The sequence below is a fragment of the Eucalyptus grandis genome, chromosome 1 (assembly GCF_016545825.1).
Source record: "Eucalyptus grandis isolate ANBG69807.140 chromosome 1, ASM1654582v1, whole genome shotgun sequence".
In the NCBI taxonomy this organism is placed as follows: domain Eukaryota; kingdom Viridiplantae; phylum Streptophyta; class Magnoliopsida; order Myrtales; family Myrtaceae; genus Eucalyptus; species Eucalyptus grandis.
In genome coordinates this window covers 49,476,292-49,499,758 of record NC_052612.1, presented here as the reverse complement: position 1 = coordinate 49,499,758, position 23,467 = coordinate 49,476,292, and the positions used below count along the sequence as shown (strand labels likewise).

Sequence of the window (23,467 nt, the reverse complement as noted above, 5' to 3'; positions counted from 1 at the left end):
GGCGAGGCTCGGCCTCGCCGGGGCCGGCGAGCCTCGTGTGGCTGGGCGAGGCTGCCGCCGAAAGAAGAAAGAAATAAAAAGAAAGGAAAATGGAAAATAAAATAAAAATATTAAAAAATTAAAAGAAACAAAAAAAGAATAAAATTTAACCAAACGTGTTTCTACTCATTTTTTATTTCCGGAACAAACGTTACCAAACGCATTCTTTTGTTCAAAAACCATTCCGAAACAGAAACACTTTTTTTTTTTCGTTCCCTAGAACAAAAAAAGAACAGAAAACGTTACCATTCACACCCTAAGATTTCCCTTGTGGTGTTCCCTGTGGTTTCTGAAGCCCTTCTTCCCGGTTGGAGTTGGTGCACAAATAATATCCACTCTCCTAGAGGTAGAGTGTTGTTGGGTTGGAATCCTTTTGCTACCTCTTTTACACTGTCTTCTTGCTCGTCCCAGGCTATCCATGGCCGTTTGGTGTGTCTGAATAGTGGTACTTCCTTAAATCTTACAGTGGTGTATGCGGAAAATTCATTTGTCCTGAGAAGACCTCTCTGGTCTGATTTGATTCGGACTAGTATCCACCTCTCGGATTCGCCTTGGATCGTTGCAGACGATTTCAATGCTATTCGGTATCCCTCTGACAGGGCTGATAGATCCAATTACTGGATCCCTGCTTTTAATGAGTTCGGTGAGTGTCTTACTCAAGCTGGGTTGGATGATCTTAGGTTTGTGGGTAATAGATTTACCTGGGCAGCATCCTCTGGTCCTCTTCGTTGACAAAGGAAAATTGACAAAGTCTTGGTTAATGCTTCCTGGAACTCGGCCTTTTCCTTCTCTGAAGCCTCCTTCTTGAATCCTGGAGTCTCGAATCACTCCCCAATGGTTGTCAGGATCTTGCATGTCCCTAACACTCGTAAGCCTTTTAAATTTTTCAACTTCTTGATGTCCCATCCCAAGTTTTTGACTTGGTTTCCTAGGTTTGGGACTCTTCCTTCTTAGGCACACCAATGTTTATTCTTTGCTGCAAGCTTCGAGCTCTCAAGTACAGGTTAAAAGGTCTAAATAAGGAAGCTTATGCAGACATTTCGACAAAAACATCTGAGGCTAGAAGACGGCTTTTTATTGCCTAATCCGCTATTCATATGGACCCTCTCAACCAGGAACTAGCAGACTTGGAGCAGGATTGCCTTCGGGTGTTCTCTAAGCTTCGTCTTCAGGAGGATTCATTCTTTAGACAGAAATCCAGGGTGTGTTGGCTTAAGGAAGGAGATCTTAACACGAAATATTTTCATCACTCGGTTAAATGTAGACACCTCCGGAATCGTATTATATCAATTCACAATGGGGACAACCTGATTTCTGACCCTTCTGAGGTACAACAACTTTTTGTATCTCATCTTCAAGGCCTCTTGGCGGCTTCCTCCCCTTCGTGTGTTCCCATGATTGAGGAGATCCGAGCTAAGTTGAATCGTACCCTTGATGATGCCCAAGTTCGTGCTATCTCCTGCCCTATTACTGACCAGGAAATTAAAGATACTCTCTTCTCCCTTGCGAGTGGCAAAGCACTTGGCCCGGATGGGTTTAATGTGGATTTCTTCAAGCGTTCTTGGGAGATTGTAGGCCCCTTGGTTCTATTGGCAGTTCATGACTTATTCAATTCTGGTCAGCTTCTTAAAGATATCAATGCCATTATTCTAACCTTAATCCCGAAGACCTCTAATGCGCCTAATGTCAATGACTTCCGGCCCATTGCTTGCTGCAACACTCTGTATAAGTGCATCACCAAAATTATGGCTAACAGGTTAGCCTCTGTTCTTCCTTCGATCATTAGTCTTCCTCAGAATGCATTTGTGAAAGGAAGACGCATTAGTGATAACATTATGCTAGCCCAGGAGCTCTTTTGTGACTTCCATCATGAACCTTATCGACCCAAATGTATCATTAAGGTTGATTTTTGCAAAGCATATAACTCGGTTGACTGGAACTTTATTGAATTAACCCTGTTAGCCTTCCGGTTTCCTCCGGATTTCATCAACCGCATTATGTCTTGCATTCGCTCTCCTAAATTCTCCATCTCCCTTAACGGTGAACTTCATGGATTTTTTTTCAAGTGGAAGGGGTATTCGGCAAGGCGACCCAATATCCCCCTATATCTTCACGTTAGTGATGGAAGTGTTTATCGGAATTCTCAACTCCCAAACCAAGAAACCAAGTTTTAAGCTCTTTTGGAGATGTAAAAATACCAGGCTTTCTTACATTTTCTTTGCAAATGATGTCCTCCTATTTTCGGAAGCTAATATGAAATCCCTATGTCTTCTTATGGATGGAATACATTCTTTTGCTGATTGGTCTGGATTAAATCCTAATCTCAACAAAAGCGAAATCTTCCTTTCAGGTGGCCTGGATTCCTTAAGAGATGCCCTGGTAAGTACCTATGGCTTTCATCTAGCGTCTCTCCCCTTTAGGTACCTTGGTGTGCCTATTATCTCATCTAGATTGGGCAAGGAAGATTGCATTTCCCTGGTGAATGCAATAATTGCAAGAGTTCAATCATGGACCAATCGGTTTCTCTCCTTAGCGGGCAGACTGCAATTAATTAAATCGGTCCTCCACTCCATCCAGGTTTACTGGTCTACTGTGTTTATCCTGCCCTCCTTAGTCACTAAACAAATTGAACAGATCTTTCGGCAATTTCTTTGGAGAGGCCCTAACTTAGGAACTGGCGGAGCAAAGGTTGCTTAGGAAGAAGTTTGCCTACCCAAGGAGGAAGGTGGTCTGGGTATCCGCTCACTTCAGATAAGCAATGTTGCTGTTATGATCAAACGCATTTGGCTCCTCTTTATTGATAAGGAATCACTCTGGTGTAAATGGATTCACTCAAATTTCTTGAAACGCAAAAACTTCTGGATTGCCCCAAGACCTACCTCATGCTCTTGGGCGTGGAAGAAGTTATTTGGCCTCCGTGATCTTATTCAGAATCATTTTAAGTGGCGTATTGGAAATGGTCTTTCGGTTTCCTTTTGGTTCGATTATTGGCACCCTTGTGAATCTCTCTATAAACTCTTCTCTGATTGTGAAATTTATCGCTCTGGAATTCCTCGCCTCGCATCTGTTGTGGCTGCTTTAATAGCATTGCCTCTACCCTCTACTGTTGCAACCACCATTGTGAATTGGGATGATCCTCTACCGAGCCTCAATGAGGCTAATGACCACCTCCTTTGGACTGGCCATTCTTCAGGAGTCTTCTCTACTGCTTCCGCTTGGAGCCTGCTAAGGCCAAGGGGTCCTATGGTTTCCTGGTCGAGACTTGTGTGGAACTCCTCCCTTATTCCTTGGTACCAATCCCACCTTTGGTTGATAGCTCACAATCGCTTGCCTACTCAGGTATTGTTGCTAGCTTATCTGAGAATACCAAATGCTTTTTGTGCATTCTACTCGGCTAGGCCGGATTTGGTGGACCACCTTTTCTTTGATTGCCCTATTACTGGCATCCTTGCCTCTTTTTGGGCGGCCAATTGTAACTTATCTTGGTGTAATCAATCTTCGAAGGAAAATCTCCAATGGGTTACTGATCACATTTCGGATGCTACTTTCCACCATTCTCTAGCTCGCTTTGCCTTTGGTGCCTTATGTTATCTCATTTGGAAAGAGAGGAATAACATTCTATTTCGCAATCAAAGGTTATCTTTCCCGGCGTTAAAAGAGTACCTCCGTAAAGCCATTAAAGACAAGGCTTCTAATTTCTCCAAGGTCCCGGATACTCCCTCTAATAGGAGACTTCAATTGAGTTGGGGCCTTCACCCTTCCTTATTTAATTGAGGTGGTTGATTTGGTTTTACTACTGCCGGTCTTCTCAACGCTTTCGTTTTGCATCCCCTTGTGGCTAAAGGGGTGCCTTGGCGTCCTCCTTCCCATCACTTCGCCTAGATGAGGCTCCTGGGTCCTTTGTGTTGACCCGCTTTTTGTTGTTTTTTCCTTGTGCGGGCCACAGTTGTTTGTGTGCTCTTCTCTTTTTCTTTTCTTCCTTGCTAGCCTCCTTGTTGCCTCCCTGCTGCTTCTGGTCCCCATGCTTTGTATCCTCTTGCAGCTTCTTTTCGGCCCCCCCCCTTGGCACCCCTCCACTCATTGCATTTTCTCTCTGAGTGCAAGCTGGTGCCGGGGCCCCCCATTGTTGTATAATTATATAGCGTTTTGCAATAGTTAATATAACTCTTACCCTTACCAAAAAAAAAAAGTTACCAAGATAAAATGTCTTTTCCTTTCAAGTGCCTCGTTTTCTTAATTTCACAAATGATGAGTGGTAAATTACTAAATTGATGATTCCGTAAAGTTTTAATCCATAGTTGCTTTTCATCTAATGTCATTGAACATGACGGTCTCATAAAGCATAAGAATTATCTCATAGAAGCATAAATAATCAAATATTTCAATGTCTTTTTCCCATTGGCTAGTTCAACGTAAGTATATTTTTTATATGTTTTATTTTGTAAACTTTTTTGTGCTTTTAAGTGTAGTTGAAAATATAATAGTTTGGATGCTTGCCAATAGAAGTAACTCATTATAAATATTTGTTATCTAGATAATATCTATCCTATCAATTTTACATTGTTACTAATCACAATATTATTTTATGGAAGATTTTTCTTTTGATTATTATTATTTCCTATAATTTTCATATAGGTCCCATTATCATTTTTTGACGTTATTTCATAGATGGTCCTTGAACTCTACGTCAATGTTCAATAGGGTCCATAATTTTTTTTTTTTTTTTTAATTTCAATCGAGTCCTTAAATTTTTCAAAAATTTGCTCGATGTAATTGAGCCTTCATGTATATCACCATGTCACAAGCATTTTTTTTTTTTTTTCTTTTTATGACACGGACTGCCACATTAGGTTTATTGGATCAAAATAATGATGTGAACTGTTCCATCATTTCCGAAGGCGGCAAATTGTCTTTTCATTTCTTTTTGGGCCAAAATAATGAGGCAAGGAGAAATATATGGCTTGAAATCATACATTAGCCGCATGGACGCGCATGCGTAGACACATCCACTCAAACAAACACACACGGGAGAGTTGTCTACCCACTCAAACAAACACACACGGGAGAGTGGACCACAAATCATGTTTGCATGATGATGAGCATTGGGTCGATAATACATTGATCCATGTGAAATTTTGTGAAATTATTGTCAGCAATTCTAAAAGTTTAAATTATTAAATAAATGAAAGGTTTATTATATGAAAATTTTAACAATTCGCCTGGATGTACAAACAAAAGCAGGCCTTTTATTCATCCAATCTGAAGATAATTCTTCACCACGATAATACATAGAAGACGATCCACACACGTAATTACAAAGACACAGTAGACGATCCAATCTGAAAACAAAAGCAGGCCTTTTATAGACCGGTGCTTGGGTGACTGATCCTACGTACATACACATAATTATAAGGACACAGTAGAATAAAGCTAGCCCGTCAAAGCCATGCATGCACACACGCCAGGACGTTAACGCAGCACTCGAAGACGGGTATCTACCTCTCAATCAATCGAACCGATCTGCTACATCGTACGCGTCTGTTCTGAACCAAGGCCTGCGAGCTTCTGCATATGATCGGTCTTGAGGGAAGTGATCAATAAGGAGACAGTGCCGGGGCGACCGTTAACTTGATGGCATGGATTGTTGGTGCCGAAGCTACCACGCCCCAGCTCACGATCTCTGCCATCCCTCTTCGCTTCTCTTGTCTCTCTGCTTCGCATAGTTTAGGAAGAAACACTCCTGCACAGTGGGGAGAAACCCTATGGGATTCGTATTTTACAAATAGAGAGAAACCAAGGGCTTGGTCTTTCGTTGTAAATTTCTCGACTTTCTCCAGATAAATCGAGTGTGAATGTACTTCGGTGTCAAATCCAGAGAAGAAATGCATTTGAACTAACGCCATTCAGTCTTTCACGGTGAGTAGAACCATGACTAGTCATCTGTTCTATATGTTTTGTTCTCATTGATATCATCATATTTTCATGTATAACTTTTAACCATTGTAGCCCTACATATTAAGATAATTTTACATGTCCGGTGAGGTTGTTATCTTCTTTTTTTTTAAAACTAATTTCTGTGCGAGGGAGAGTTCTTATTGATGGACTCCTTCAAACAATTTTGATAATTACGAAGATTCATCATGCAACGTATATGACCATTTTTTCTCTGTTACCTTCACCCGCAGCAAGATTGAAGTAGAGGTCGACAATGTTGGGGCAACTTCCATAGCACTTGGAGGAGCAAAGCTGTTGTGCGAAGTGAGGCTCCAGCAGAGCATCTGATGCGATTCCTAGGGTTCTACGATCAACCCCGCATGATCCGATGCACTGATCGGTCTCGATGTAGTCCCTCAGTCCCCCAGCTTCAATGCCTGATTGGCGGCAAGTGTATGCTTCCTCCCCGCTCCTTGTCACCTGCTTCTCCAGCACGCAGCGCTTGCCGGAGGACGACACTGCGAATGCGCATGAGTCGTGGTTGAGATTCTCACACACTATTCCTCCTGCATGGATTATCGCATCAGATTTTATAAGTTCACGCATATCCTACCAAAAATTAGATTTCAATATAACATGCTTATAAATGATCATGCAGCGCAACGATCTAGAGTGCAAGTGTATATACCTAGACACTTGTTATAACTTTTAATAATCATAGAAATTATCATCTGAAATTTCAAGTAAACTTTCTTTCTCGTGCCCTCGGCAATAAGTGTATTTTAGCAAAATCTCTCATATGGCCTCTGATTGGCTTTAAATTTCGCGCCTACCCATCCCAAAAAAGAATAAAATGAAGTTTCTATTAAGTTCAGTGTCTGCGGAAAAAAAAGTCCGCCGTAAGTATCATTAGCCCATGAAATGCATAAAATAGTTTAGCCAATGCAAACTAATATAAGGACTTGTTGCACCTAGTGTTCCGGTGACGCAGACAGCGAGTGCAAAAGCGAGGATCACAGCAAGAGTGTTAAAGCTCAGACTCGAAGCCATTTCGGAAGCGCTTTCAAGGGAAGGAGGAGAATCAAGAGGAAACTAAGAATCAGCTGGGAAGTGTTATGCTTCTGTCTGAGCTAGGACGAACGAATTGAGCGTGTATATATATGTCTCGGATTGCCACTGAAGAAAGAAAATGAGGTTTTCGAGTTTGAAAAAAGACACAGAACAGCTGCGAGTTTGAAAATGAGGTCTTGTAAATTGAATCCTAGTTTAGAATTATGTGCGTCTTGGTCTTTCATGGCTACGACTTCAAGGCCAGCCGAGCGATGCGCTTAGAGGTGGTCGTTACCCGGCAAACACCGCTATCAACGGCGGAAGTTTCAGTCTCCAAGGACGCAAGCCTCGGGTCATGAAATCAGACTTTTCAGAGCCCAGCCAGCATGACGGTGCGGTCATGTTGAATTTCATCTATCTTACTCTAAGTTGACCACTGTTAGGAGGGCAACCGGATTTTTGTTTTTTTCATCTATCTTACTCTAATTCTTAACTTTTTATATAGTATGAGAGTCGAATGTCACACTTGAAATTAAATGTCTCCACTCTCAACTCCTCATGAGAAGGTGGAGAATCAAACTTTCCACCTCTCCCTTTCTATACGGGAAAAGTAGCCATTAGAGCAACTCCTGTGGTTAGCAATTGGATTTGAGAATATGAGGGAAGGAAGGTTTTGTGTTTTTGCAATTTTTTAAGGAATAATGTCGTGCTTGATCCCTTTATTTATCTTCGAAAAATTTAAAATTGCCTATCTTTTTTCAATGTTAAAGAAACTCTTGTGATTTAAAAAAAAATAGTCACCATTGGTTGTTCCATGATATTATTTTTGTTGTTGATTGATTTTTCTTGACATGTATTGCAGGATTGTTGACATGAACGCTAGATAATACATGCCAAATAAGCGCCACAGAGAACATTATAAATGAAAACAACGGGGAGAGAACAACACAAATGAAAACAACAGAGAGAGAGAGGGGTCCATCGCAGGCGTCATAGTCACAGGCTGAAACTCTGGCTCGCGGCAATCATGGATATTCAAGCTCAAGTTTATGGAAGCCATAGCCACTTGAGTTCGTGGGCGTTCAATTTGAAATCGGAACGACTCTTGGCGCAAGATTTTTTGAGTTGCAAAGTTCGAGGTGATAATGTCCACTAGATCTTTTCAAGCCACAAAACTTGATGCCATGATTGCTTGAATTTCGAGCTCTTGGCGGCCACTAGAGTTTTGAGTCGCAAAACTCAAGTCCTTGATTGCTCGATTTGATTTCTTGGTCATGGCCACTCAATTAGCGATCGTGAATAATTATGAATTATAAATTTTGCATTCTTGGTTTTCTTGCTGTTCATCTTTTTCACATGTAGGGAATCTCATTGTGGAATTAGAGGTGATTTTCCTTTCGAATTTTGAAAGAAACCAATTAAAAGCACTATCTCTTTTTAAGTGGGACAGTAAACATCACTTCATTGTCTGAGGCCCCTTTAGAAAGCCATCAACCTATAATATTTGTGAGCTCGATTTGAAACAACATGAAAGTTCCCTACGCAGTTTAGTAAAAGCTGTACCATCCATGTGTATCGCGCCTAAATTTGGTATAACCCATCTATTAAAAGTGGACCTGATCATCGGCATGGCTGCTCGCTGGCATCGCCCAAGCCTTCCCATAAAGATTTGGTCAGGCCGACATTATTTTATATATGAATTTAATATACCAATCTTTGCATATCTAGCAGTACTTCCGGAGGGGAAGACCATCCATTCTTCATAAAGCAATGCTAATTCATATTTAAAACCCCCCTCAGCCAAAGTTGGGCAATGCCTATAATGCCCTAGTAGCAGGGGCAATCTCTAGGTACTTCCCCTTTCAACATCGAATGTCAAATTGACGAATGCCCTCATTGCTAAGACTTGCAATTATTAAATTATATTGAAGAAGAGAATGATGGCATAAAGAGAAAAGGTCGTCCCACGCGATGGAAAAATGTGCATTTTACGGACTTTCTCGAAAGCCGCCTTTTACGGCAATTAGTTACGAGAGAGATGGTCATTTTGTCACGACTTGATCTCTTTAGTTCGCTAAGCATCCACCAAACTTTGCCCGATGTTGAAAGCTCCAATAAAGGAGGAGGGATTGTTACACTTGGGATGTCTCAGTTAAAGTTGATACCTCGCTTCTAACAAACAATTCAAAAGATGTTTGGCGGATTAGGAAGAAGGAGATGACTTCACATGAATCTTCGAGACGCGTGACTACATTGACTAGCTAGCTACAAAATTGCTCCAAGATGCATGTTATATGAAATCATATTCAGCCATCATATTATTCGAGTGATATATCGAATTAGTCTCATTTTGATGAAAATTTGTTTGTATAATTATAATTGTCATATGAGCAACGGATTTTTATTTTTTTATTTAGTGAAAACTGATGTAGAATGAGCACTTGAAAACTTTTTATCATTAACTGCATTAGAGGGTGTTGACTAATGACATCACACGTTAGATGTGATTACACTACTCTAACTCACTCTTTCAAAATAGAATTAAATGAGCACTAATTTGTAATTCAGTTATACTACCACATCAAGATGTTATGGCATTAATGCTTCAGTAGATTTAAAGGGTATGTGCATTGGGCAAGCTAATGGTGCGCTTGAATATTAATTAAATGGCACCTTTCTCTTGGCGGTGAATAGGATGTGAACGAGAGAAGGCTGATTTTGGGCCTAAACTCGGGCTGACATCATCATCGTAGGAATATAAGCCCAAAGTAGATTCGGCCTGTTAATATAACAACGAAGTTCCATTTTATATTCTGCGTCATTTATGTTCTTGAAACACTTACGGACACTTCAAGCCTCATCTATCGTTCAAACTAAACTTAACTTGTTTGAGAATTATGAAGATTCAGCTTAGCCAGTAAAAGTCCTAATCTACTAATTAGATTCTTATCAGCTATAAAAAATGAAGAGGACATATATTTGGGATAATTACTAAAAAGCCATAAACTTATTGCATTTATGCTAATTTAATAAAAAATATTTCAATTTGGCTAATTTATCCCTAAACCTTTTGACAATTTGCCAACGCAGTTCATCTGATCAATTTTGGCCGGAAATTGCTGACGTTGACATTAGCCATCCTATACTACATGGCTATATTATGCAGTCGACACTAACTGTATAATTTTTTAAATTTATTTTTTCCTTTATTTTTTTTATTTTCTTCTCTTTACCTTCTTTTCTCTTGTTTTCCCTTCACTATGACTGGTGAAAGCCGCGAGGCCCTCATTGACACTAGTGAGGGTCACAGCCCTCGCTCAACATTGCTCAAATCTAGGTGAGCTCTTGTTGACCATGGGCAAAGGCAGCCTCACCTAGACCATTGTAGCTAGGGGTGAGCATGGTTCGGGTTGAGTCGGTCCATCGCCTAACCTTAGGACCAATTCGCACAGTGCTGATCCTCAATTTTTTGGACTGAGGACCGATCCTATTGAGCGTGGGACCGAGGACCAGACCGACCCAATGGGTTCAGTCCGGTTTCAGGATCAACTTAGGACCAACCAATAATTTTTTATTTCATTTTTTGTACTCCTTAAAAAAGCGATTGAGGATCGGACTAACCCAATGGATTCAGTTTGGTTTAAAGGTCAACTTAGAACTAACCAATAATTTTTTATTTCATTTTTTGTACTCTTTGAAAGGGCAACAGAGGACCGTACCGACCCAATGGATTCGATCATGAGCGAGGTTAACTAAGAAAGACAAGTGGTGAGGGTTAAGTGGGGTGAGTCGAGCAGAATGAGTATCGAATGTCGAGCGAGAAACAACAAGCCAAGCGAGCATCAAGCGGCAAGTAGCACGAGTGACCCAAAGCGAGCGAGACGAGTATCGAATGGCGAGCAAAGAAGTTGTTTCTTTCGATTTTGGCAAATTGAAGATTAAGAGGACAAATAAGACAAAAGAGAACGAATATTAGAGGAGGATGTCACAAGGAGTTGTTTATACATTTTTAAATGCTGTGAGGACTCTTTACAAAAACATTTTTCTCATTTGTAAATTATGACTATTAACGCCGTAAAAGACATTAAAAATTCAAGTTATTAAAGAATAATGTAAAATTACTTGAATTCCTTACTAAAAAACTATTTAATGTTGTTGATGTCATTTATTTTAAGGTTTTCTCTATATAAAAAAATTATAAAAAATATATTAGATATATTTATTTAGGTTGGTCCGAATTAGACAGACCCAGAACTTTTAGGAATTAGGACTGATCCGCACAGTGCTGATCTAGGAATTCTAGAACTAAGAACCAACTTGGTCTCCTTGAGAACCGAACCAAGACCAGCAGGGTTGGGCTGGTCCAGGGTTGGTCCAGGGTTGACCTTGGACCGATGCTCACCCCTAATTGTAGCCATGGGTGAGGCCGGGTGAAGGCTTCACAACCCTTGCTAGAGCTCATTGACCATAATGAAAAATAAAATAAAAGCAAAACAAAAAAAAATAAAAAAATTATCCCAATTAGCGCTGATCACGTATGATAATTATCATATATGTTAGCTATTTTCCAACCAAAATTGACTGGATTGACTAAATTGACAAAATATCAAAAGATTTAAGACTAAATTGGTATAAATACAATAGGTTTGTGACTTTTTTTGGTAATTTTTTTGATACATCTATGTATGAAATCTTATTTGGAGGCATAACTACTCGACCATGACGGGCTGGCTTGTTACCTTCTATCATGATGAGAGAGCAAGGTGCTTTGAGCTGAGAATGTTGTTGAAGTGACTTCATTTAAATGGATTACTTTTTTCTTTCATCTCTAGTGAAAGGAAATGAAATCTCGGATTCGTGATCTACAAACATAAACATCATTCACATACATGCAAGCTCAATAGAAAATAATTATGGGTGCTTTCATGTGAGTAATTATCAATTAGGCTCAACCGCAATCTCGTATGCGTGTTCATATTATGGGATACAAATTTTTTTTCGCACGCCTAGAGACGTCTTGCATCCGAACAGTGATTGTGAGATTCGGGCGTGATCGGTCGAAGATTCACGTCAACTCGCGCCAAGGTACAAGCGTGATCGAGGAGAGAGAGACGACATCAGATGTGAAGCCGCAATTGAAGTTTCGGTTGGATCCTGCATCCTTGCTCGTGTCCGATGACTACCGGCCATCTTGAGCGAACGTGGCTAACCGGTCTTTCTAGCTCCCCAAGACGAAACTCCTTTCGACGACCGTATTTAATCACTCATCATATTCCATCTATTTAATGGCTTATCATACGCCACGTGCACAAAGTGTCCGATCATGATCCAACAGCTTTGCTGGCAAAGAAGAGGGGGCCGTCATTAGTAGGTGTCCGAAAGGGAGAGCGGCGTTATTTCGATGCCGGCCAATTTGACTTTAATGTCCAGCTTCTGAAGGATTCTCCTCTTGATTTCATATATTCTGCCCCTCCTCCCCCGCCCCCCCGCGCCCCAAAAAAAAAAAAAAAAAGACGAAGAAAAAAACTCTCGTTGGACCACGAATCGTTCCTACCCCATAAGAAATTTCGCCACGTTAGGACCATTATGCCGTCGCGACCGTGATTCATCATTGTGGCTTCACTCATTGGCTCTCATGTCATCAAGGTCAACTGACTTCCTTGACTTTCTTGCACCACTGCACTGGATGCTAGCACTTTCAAAAACCGTCAGAATGGTTTTATCTGTAATCACCGGTAGCTAAAAGCGATACCGACCGAATGTTACATCTATATGAAAATGCCTTTAATGTGATAGATCCATTTGCACATGAATCTTATAGAAGAACTATTTGCTTAGCTGAGCAAACATAATTGCTTAAGAAAAACTTTTACTTGTTCATTCAAAATTTGTATAGTCCATATAAGGAATAAAAAGTCATCTTTCGAATGTGGATGTACATCATTCGAAATTATTTGACCATAGTTGCAAGTACTTTTGTTTTCTGGGTCTACTGATCCGATAGGACTATTAGAAAGCATACAACCAGGAATTGCTGATAAGTCTTGCCAAAAATAAAATCTCTCCCTTTTGAAAAAAGAAATAGGGCACGAGGTCAAAACGAATTGGAATTTTAAATTGAAGCAGCGATATCCCAAGTGGACTGATTCAAGCCACCGAAGCAACAGTATTCAACCAAAATTTGAAAAAGGCTCAAAAATAGTCTAGAAGCTTTAACAGAAATCTCTAGGTAATGTTGAATTAATGTACATGATCAAGCTAGTCCTCAAGGACCTGCCTTTTTCCCTTTTCATTTTGCTTCTTTTGTGAAGGCGATTAGTTATATGGTTCCTTGATAGGCCGCGCTCCTTGAAAAAGTTGATTTTCATATGGTAATCTATATATTTCATTTTATTCTCCGACATATTATATAGGTCTCAAGCGATGAATACGTTGATTCAGTCTCCGCTAGAATTTCCTCCCATGCCACTCTCAAGCTACACACAAAGAGGGTCCATTAGCATCTGGGGACCTTTCTTTTGGGGAAAAAAATGATTTGGACTCGGTTTAGCAAAAAATCTTACCTGGTTCAATGCATAGAAAATTGAATGGGTTGTTGTGTCTCGTATGTTACCTGCTTGGTCTAATGACTCGAATCTCTTTGTCCATCATGGATGGAGTCCACTTCGGTCAGCCTCTTCAGCTTCTTAAATCATTTTAAAGGAAGTCAGCCAGAAATTACAAAAGCTTTAACTTTAACTCATTTTAAAGCAAAAATAGTGGATGATCTACATTCTAAAGGAAGTTAGCCAGGGACTTGGCTGTCGTAAGCCAATACGCAAAAGGAAGAGAAAAAATAGAGAATAGAAGAGAAAAAAGAATAAAAACAGAAAAAAAAAATGCCTTTGATGAAAATGCCCATATCATTGTGATTAGTTGGAGAGATAGCTCATTATTTGAGACTAAGTTCATCACTTTAGATTTTTATTCGAAAAAAAGTTTACTGTAAATCCTTAACTCTACATTAGACCAAGTCCATGTTTTACGTTTACTCATGTCATTTACATAATATGATACATCTACCGTATTTTCGGGTCAAAGTAATTTCCATTAAAGCAAATCATAAGGATAAAGAAATTTCCTCCCACCTCTTCCATTTCATGTTAGTGCTTCTCGTCAAGATCTCAATCAGAGATGCAATGGACCATTCAAATCGTGCCACTTGCTCTTTTGGAGAGGTCCCTAGAACGAGTCTTCTGCCTGCCAAATTTCAAAGGTAATCTAGGTTTGAGCTAGGGTCTCCAATAAAATAATGCAAGCATTATCTAGTGGCTTGAATATTTCGGGGATCTCACTTTCATTCCAAAGGACACATCAGTGTCAAAATCATATATCGCTGGAATTCAGCAGCGAATCAGAAATTGTTGACGACGGCCCGTGGTGATTTGAAAGCCGTCGCGATCGTAAGTCGTCCAACACCGACCGCAATTGTATGACCACATATTAATTGCCCAGGACGCCAAAAAGAGAGAGGAAGAAATCAGAATGTTCACGTACATTTTGCGGACGGTGAATGAAGAACTCAATTAAGGGGAAAATGTTCAATAAAAATTCTGAATCTATTGATTTTTACCAATTAAATAATAAATTTTTTGATAATTTACCAATTGAGTCCATACGATCAAATTTAACTTAAAATCATTGACATAGATACTAGTAATGTCACGTGAAAGCGTCGATTTGATGTAAATAATTTTAAATAAAATTTTTTAATTTTTTTTTTTTCTGACTTTTCCTTTTATTTTTTTTTCCTACCGAGTTGGGCATTGTCCACAAATGAGGCCAGCTGACCGTCACGACCATGAGCAACAGTTGGCGACCCTCATTTGCCATCAGGCAAGTGCTACAACCTTGGCCCGCAATTAGTGAGGGCTTTGTGGCCCTCGCCCTGTGATTGGTGATCGGTAAGGGTTGGCCAACGACACTAGTTGGGCTTAGAAGGAAAAGAAAGAATGAAAAAGAAAAAAATTATAAGAAATTATAAAAATTGTCTATATTGGTACTGACCATGTCATAAAGGACGGGGGACGTTCACGTTAGCGATTTCCAATTAAAATTGACTAGATAGACTTAATTAACAAAACACAAAAGGTTTATGACTTGATTGGTATTTTGGCATAAAAATAATGAATTTAAGACTTTTTGAATATTTATGCTCCTGCAAACTATTTTCAAAAGAAAGAACAGTGGAGGACTTCATCCCCCCTCTTGTGAGGTGGCATAAGATAAAATGTCAGCGGTCATTGATGAATTGATGAGATATGCCTCTTCTAATGAGCAATGATAAACGATCGAGAGTATTGGAATATCCAATATCCCTTGCTTATGCATTGTGTATACTCTTCTTTATATACATATAGCATCTCTCTGGGAAAAGTTATTCAAAAAGTCATAAACCTATTATATTTTTTGTCAATTCAATCGTAAACCTTTCCATTTTTTACCAATTGAGCCTATTTGACTACTTTTGATTGGAAAATGCTAAAATGGATGTTGGTGGTGCCACATAGATCGTCAAAGCACTAACATGGATAATTTTTAATATTTTTAAATTTTTATTATTTATATTTTCTTTTTCTTTTTGTAGGCGGCTATCCATCGGCCACAAGCAACGGCCGGCCATTGGCCAAAGCCAGCTGACTGGCCTTGCTTGCCACAAGCGAGGCCCAATTGGTCCAGGGCAAGCCCTGATGAGGGGAGCCCTTGCCTAGGCAAGGCCCAACGAGGGCCAACCTTGCTTAGGCCAAGCGAGGCCGACCTTCACCTAGACCAGGGTTGGCTTTGCCAGATTTGGCGAGGGGAGCCCTTGTCGCGGCTCGCCCTTGCCCAAGCGAGTGTTGGCCTTGCTTGGGCCAGATCTGGTGAGGCCAATCTCACCTAACGTTGTTGTTACCCGACCGACGCTCGGCAAGGCCACCCTAGCTTGGGCGAGGGTTGGCCTTGCTAGATCCGACCTAGGTAAGGTCGACCCTCGCCAAGCCGTGCCTAGGTGAGGGCTCCCCTTGCTCGGCCGGGCCTTGCCGGTTGGCCATTGGCAAAAGGGAAAGAAGAAAGCCAAAAAGAAAAGAAAGAAAAGAAAGAAAAAAGATTTTTTTAAATGCCAAAATGTTATTGAAAATTATCTACATAACACCGGTGGTCCTATGTGGTATCGCCGGCATCTACCTCAGTATTTTTTAGTTAAAATTGGTCGGATGAACTCAATTGGCTAGAATTAAAAATGTTTATAATTGAATTGACAAAACTAAAAAGTTTAGGATTGGATTGGCATATTTTTGGACAATTTTCCCCATCCCTCCACATATCGGCTTAAATTTTTGGGCTAAACATTCTAATAAAAAGGACGAAATTGAGTAGGCATGAAATCGAAACATATAGACTAACTCACATGATTTGATCTCCGTTGTACATCCACGGTTGAAGTGTATTGCAATTTAAGTGAGTCGACATGCATTCGTTGTTGGCTTCCTACTAGCCACTCACGAACGAGGGGAAGGATATCAATACATTTTTGTCCATTCGTGAGAATAGCATGAACGCGCCTTGTGCTGTTGGAGATGAGACCGTCCTGCGTCAGTCAAAAGAGGGCATTACAGAGAGAGATAGCGTCGTTTCGAGTTTTGCGGCTAAGAGTCGTCCACACGAGAGCTATAGCCGACTTGAATGGACCTAATATCTAATTAAAATCTAATAACCACGTAGGAACAGGAAAATGAGCCCAGTAGTTCCACGGCTTATAATATGTGCTCCAGTCCTGTAAGCGAGACACATAAAAAATGCACAACAGCACACCACGTCTACTTTTTCCTTCGGCTGCTTTCTTATTCAACATTCCGACATGCTTTAGTTAGAAACCCTAAAAAACATTCATCTATATAACACCCACTCGCACCCTCCTTCATCTTGAATTGTTTCACGGCAATCAATCTTCCCAAATCTCGCACACACCCACACACATACACACAGAGATGAGGCACCTTATGCAGTCGCATGGTGGTCTTACTTCAATTCTAGCAGTGTCGATCCTAATCCTCTTCATGGTTCTTGTGAGACTGTTGACCGCCTGGTGGATTTTGCCACTCCTAGTTCAAAGGAAGCTGAGGAAAAATGGGTTTGGGGGTCCAACCCCAAGTTTTCCTCTAGGGAGTATCATAAAGATGAAAAAGAGGAGTAACGTTTCTGAGGCATCTTTGTCGAAGCAGCTGATAACTCATGATATTCATTCCACTGTGTTTCCTTACTTCGCTGAGTGGCAAAAATTGCATGGTGAGTCATCTGAATCTTATCGAAATCTGGTGTCCATTCTTAATATCCCTAGATCAATTCTAACGGATCGACCTAAGACAACTACATCACGTTTTAATGTCTAATTTTTCAAATCATTTAGCCCTAAAATGTGAAATTCTACAAGAGAAGAAAAGTGAACTGTTGTCATGGTTATCAATGCATAAGATTATCCATATAAACACTATTTGGTGTTTTGTTTTGTTGATTGAGAGTCATTGGGCGAAAAGATAATTTACGTAAGTTTAGTAGAGGCATAGCCGACTGATTTTTAGGGTTGGTGACTTTTAGGAATTCGTAAAAGTTACATCATGCAAAGAATTATAAGTCATGGCATATGGATGCATCTCTTCATTTAGGCGTAGCAAAATAATCTTGATCTCTCTATAAATCCATCGATTCGTTATTGATCAAGAGATTGTTAGTGAAATTTTCATGTTGTCATGGGTTTTAGCCATGATGATGAAATCTCGTCAACAGCCATCAATTCCAAACATATATGTATTGTATTGCAGTTCTACTTTTCTAGGGTTCGTCCCACATATGTATAAAGAAGCAAGAATGATCACACTAACAAATTTTATTCTGGATCTTGTGAATATCAGGGAAGGTGTTCATCTACTGGCTAGGCACTGAGCCGTTTCTCTACATCGCAGACCCCGAATTTCTTAAAAAGACGTCTGTCATAGTTAAGGGTAAAAATTGGGGAAAGCCCGATGTGTTCAAAGTGGATAGGAAGCCAATGTTTGGTAATGGTCTTCTAATGACCGAAGGTGATGAGTGGGTTCAACGCAGACACATCATAACTCCAGCATTTTCTCCATCCAATCTCAAGGTTTCTGCAGCTCTCTCTCCAGCAAAATATTTTCACAGCTTATTATTTTAAATTTCTCTAGGAATATATCTACCATTGTTCATGCACTTTGCTATAGTGATTGAGGCATTAATATGAGGAAGGTTGGGCCTATAAGTGAAACTCTAACCTATCAAATCGAGAGTTCCTTTTAATGCTTTTGAGAGTTCTTGTTATAGTATTTCCCATAAGCGAAACTATTATCGATCAAGCTAGAAATTCCAACTTAAAGGAGTTGTGAGTTCCCTCTAATCCCTGAGATTTTGTGTTGTCCTTGTCAAAATCCCAATATTTTATGCTGAACATTGATCTGTTCAACTTTATTAAAAGGCTTCCATTACCTTCTCAAGAATGAGAAGCAATGGAAGGCAGTTTTTCTTATTCCCTACGAATCTAGGACTAGTAACAAAAGAGAAAAACAAGCAAGCCTGCCAAAAACCTTCGATTAATGATTCACTAATTTGGTCATTAGTTGTCTGTTGTAGTTTATTTTGTTTGGACTTATTGCAGAGAATCTTGGATATCATTTTGTTTCTCTTATGTATAAGAAAATACCACATAATCTAATACTAAATCTACATGTTTGATCTAGGTTAAATCTATATACTATATGGAGCTTACAACCGCTCTATTTTTTTTTATCCTCTTTGCTTGGCAAACAGGAAATGACCAACATCATGGTGGAATCCACCAAGAGAATGCTAACAAAGTGGGTTGATCTCACAAGCTCTGGCCATGCAGAAGTTGATGTGGAATGCGAGATTACGGCAACAGCTGGGGAAATCATCGCTCAATCAAGCTTTGGCATAGGCCCCCACGAATGCACCAAAGTTCTTGAAAAGTTAAGAGCCCTACAAGTTGCTCTCTTCAGGACCAACCGCTGTGTAGGGGTACCCTACAACAATCTTATGTACCCTAAGCATGCCCTAGAGGCCAAAAGGCTTGGGAATGAAATCGATGATCTCTTAATGGCCTTCATAATGGAGCGGAGGAAGAGTGCGGACACCAGAAATGAGTCCAGGGATTTACTCGGGGTGTTGATCCAAGAAAGTCACGTTGAAGATAACAAAAGGCAGAGGAAGAAGTTAGCTACAAGAGAACTAGTGGACGAATGCAAGACGTTCTTCTTCGGGGCCATGAAACGACAGCGTTGGCTCTCACCTGGACGCTGTTTCTCCTGGCATTATATCCAGAGTGGCAGAAGCAATTGAGAGAAGAGATTGAAGAAGTAGTAGGAGATAAAGATTTCGAAGTCGCCATGCTTGCTGGACTTAAGAAGGTAAAGAGTCACTTGTATATTGAGCATTTTAGGAAAGGATAAGTTTTGGCTGCTGCCGGGCAACCGCATTAATTGATGATACGAGAGAGAGAGAGAGAGAGAGAGTGATGAACTCTGCATGAAAGTGAAAATGACTGAGTGAAGTGTGATGGGGAACAAAGATAATTTATCATGCGAGGGCGAATAACGGACCGTGATTTTGATAGATTAATTGCAATTAAGTAATTGAGAAACATAAGAAATGCTATGTGTCCAGGCAGCAGTATTGCTACTACTTTGTGGCTTTAGCTACAACTCACTCTTTAGGAATCATCTCTTGCGTTCTACCTGTGTTGATTAAATAGGTGATTGCAAAGACAATATAGGTAATTTATGTCTTTTAATTGCATGTATATGATGTGACAGACTCAAGTGCGAATATCTCTCAAGGCGGAAATCTTTTTGGCCTTCGAGTTAGGTTTTATTGTTCCTTGATTTATGCTTGAACAATAATAGCAGTAATTTATTTTTAACCGCCTTGCTATTATGTTGGTCTTTGAGGAGAATTTGATGGTTTTCTGCCTCAGTATAAGATTGATCAGTCCTACTTTGAACTTTATCTTGATACTAACTTTTACTATTCATGGGTCAAGAAATATGGCAAATGAGGGGAACATCTCATACTCTAGTTTTAGTAGACTTATAATACACTCGATCAAATTTAGGAAATAATATAATTGAAGCTCCACAGGAAATGCCTGAAATGTCGCATGTTCTCCATTTTATCTTTGGCTTCCTCTTAATGGTAAAATGGATCTATCTGAGAAATTCTTCAAAAAATAGCAAAATATTTGAAGTTTTAGATTTATTACATTACATAACAGATCTACTTTGAGATTGTACATAATATGTTTGTAGCAACAACAAAGTTTAAGGACCTCCTGTTTTAAATTTTGGCAGCAATATGCCACAAATTTTAAAGATTATGGCAAAGAAAAGACAACTTGAATTTTCTACACGATTTCGTTGACCTCGCGATGGCCTAGTGGAATTATCAAATGTAGAACTAGCATTTACAGGAGATATTTTGTGGCTTATAAACATTTTATTAAATCACGACTATTCAAAATACCTTCATACAAAATCTTTGACTTGCTTGAATCTCTAAGAATCGCCTCTGATCTGAAGGGCTCAAAAACTTGGGAAACAAGTATAGGCCAGTTGGAGGGCTAACTCGGATCCCACCATGCATCTAGCCTTTTTTCATTTGCTACTGGTTAGTTATTGTTTCCAGGTTTTAATATGACAAGCTTACGCTAATCTAATGCAACTGCAAAGAGGTGCTTGTTTGACTGAAATCATTAGACAAAAAAAAAAAAACAGGAGAGAAATGCTTGGGTAAATGTTGATTAACCTGTCATTGCAGATGGGATTGGTGATGAATGAGGTTTTACGCCTATATAGTCCAGCCCCGAATGTACAAAGGCAGGCAAGGGGAGACATTTGGGTCGATGACATGATAATTCCCGATGGCACGAATATATGGATTGATGTCGTGTCCATGCACCACGACCCAACTTTATGGGGTGATGACGTGAATGAGTTCAAGCCAGAGAGGTTTGACGGCGACAGCCAAGGGGGATGCAAGCACAAGATGGGTTTTTTGCCGTTTGGGTTCGGAGGGCGAATGTGCATTGGCCGAAACTTGATGATGATGGAATACAAGGTTGTTCTATCCTTGGTCCTCTCTAGGTTTTCCTTTTCTCTCTCGCCAAATTACTGTCATTCTCCTTCAATAATGCTCTCTCTTAGACCAGCTTGTGGATTGCCCCTGATCGTGCAACCTCTTTAGACAAGGAAGGCCACTCCTTATGTGAACTTGAGTTTATTCTGTCTAGTAAGCATCTCTTAATGCATCGCAGGTGCATGTAGATATATATTGTCTAATAAGCATCTCTTGTAAACTATGGAGTCGTGACATTGCATCGCAGGTGGAAATATATATATATATATATATTGTCTGCTAATACATGACCACTTTGAGACTTTAATTGCGTGTTCGATCGTATTTAGCTGCACCATAATCGAAATGGAGGAGCTGCAATGGCCCCCACTAGTTGCAGCGGGCGGCAAGACCCAAGAGTGGATATTGCCAAACCCAAAAAGAATCAACCACGGGTAAAAAGGTTGAAACTTTTGAAGCCGTGCGAAAAGTGTTGTGTCAAATTTAGATTTGTCTCAACAAGTTCGTTTTTGTGCTTTCATGTTGCGAGAAAGATAACATCCCCCAATAGAATTTGGCGGAAATCATTGAAATTCATGAATTTTCAAGCTTGAAATTCGCTTGAGCGTAACCTCCTAAGGTTATATCGCAAAGAGCAATTTATTGCAAATTCCCATCTCAAGATGGATAGAATGTCCTTTACGAATAGCATATGCGGACTTTTGATTTAATATGCAAAACCTAACTTAGCTATGCAATTGCTAACACTCGACCAGCAAAATATGATTCAAGAGCCCAGTTAATGTCGACAGTGGGAACCAAGGGTCAAGGCAAGTTGATAGTGTTAATAATTAGATGGGCAATTTGAGAGCATAAAGTCATGATAAGAGAAGAGCCCATAACAATGAGGAAAGATTCATTTTTTAGGAAAAAAAACTCGTCAACCCATTCAACCGAACACAAAGACTTCTGTAATGTTAAACTGCACGCTCATGGAGAATTCCAACTTAATACCCTTTGCAAAGATGCTATCTTTCATGCTATAAATACCAATCGATCTGCGTAGCATAACAATGTAAAAAAACCATTGCATATTAAACTGATAGACTTATAATTTCAGAAAAGAATGTGAATAGGAAATCATAAGCACCCATCTTGTGGATTAGACCCTTAATTTGCTTGCACAATTTCATTGTTAAATACGTAAATCTAACGCATGCTCAAAACGATGGCAAGCATGCTGGGAATAGTTCATGCAATCCATTCTCTCTCATACCTTAGCAAGTGACTTGGTCTAGTCTGCTTGAGCAAAAATGAGCTTTAATTCAAACAACTTTTTCTTTGGAGGGTCATAGTCTTCTTGAATCATATCATTTTAGTAGTTAAACCAAAATTCATTTAGAGCATGTGAAAATGTACCCATTCACGTTGGGATAATCTCCAAAGGCATTATTTCAATTGAGCACCACTCCCCAAGAAGAAGTCGCAAAATGGAAATCACAAATGTTCTAAGTCGGCCAAAATGCCACTTTTCAAGGAAAGGTAGTTGGAGAAGAGAAAACAAAACAAGCTCGTCAGTAGCTCCATGGTCAAAAAGAAAGGACGGAAAAAGTAAACTTGTCAGAGTTCCTTTCCATAAAACTAAGAAAAAAATAACGAAAGGATACCACGTCTAAACATGGAAGCTGATATGCAGACGTCCAAGACACGAGACTAACTTCAATACGCGAAGTTCTTTCATAACTACACCCTGCAGGTGGCACATGTACACTTCTCTAAATACATGAGAACTTAACTTGGTGTTCTGTCCAATACACAGCATGAGCTTGGTACCGACAGTGGGAAGTGAAAAAAAAGGTTCAAAAACTGGGGGAAGAACACGGCAGGCGGACCAGAGCAACTATTGCAGGGGATACCATTTCTTAGACATGCTAAAGAAGAAAATATAACACTATAAGAAGCATCTCAACTGGGAAAAAACTACAAACATTGTTTCTAGATTGAGTAGTGCCACCAAACAAAGTACCTTTAGCACTTTTCCCAGCTTCCATTATGTTTCTCACGAACAAGAGAGAACCGTATTTTGAGCACTTGATATGATGCGGGATTGCCATCTCTAGGTGAGGATCCATTACTCAAGGATCCATTGTGCTACGAGAGACTCATAAAAAAAGAAGAAGAAAAAACTCATCTATTTTACTTTGACTAGACCTAAAATATGTTACGCTACATAGATCCATAGTCAATTTATACATAATCCAAAGTAGTCTCGTATAAATACAACATC

At 39.8% G+C, this 23,467-nt stretch overlaps 2 protein-coding genes across 2 annotated transcripts; one reads left to right on the top strand and one right to left on the bottom strand.

The window, feature by feature from the left end:
- Window positions 1–5,285: 5,285 nt before the first annotated feature.
- On the bottom strand, window positions 5,286–7,087 carry LOC104448745. Its single transcript, XM_010062637.3, has 3 exons — window positions 6,945–7,087; window positions 6,213–6,539; window positions 5,286–5,779 (listed from the first exon to the last, which is right to left on the bottom strand). The coding sequence occupies exons 1-3, from the start codon at window positions 7,021–7,023 to the stop codon at window positions 5,634–5,636; spliced, it is 552 nt and encodes a 183-aa protein (XP_010060939.2). The 5' UTR covers window positions 7,024–7,087; the 3' UTR covers window positions 5,286–5,633.
- Window positions 7,088–17,030: 9,943 nt separating this feature from the next.
- LOC104415456 (cytokinin hydroxylase) lies at window positions 17,031–21,354 on the top strand. Its single transcript, XM_018860373.2, is given in 5 exon segments — window positions 17,031–17,328; window positions 17,952–18,181; window positions 18,862–19,327; window positions 19,330–19,478; window positions 20,884–21,354. Coding segments are annotated over 5 exon segments (1,569 nt in total). The 3' UTR covers window positions 21,310–21,354.
- Window positions 21,355–23,467: the final 2,113 nt, after the last annotated feature.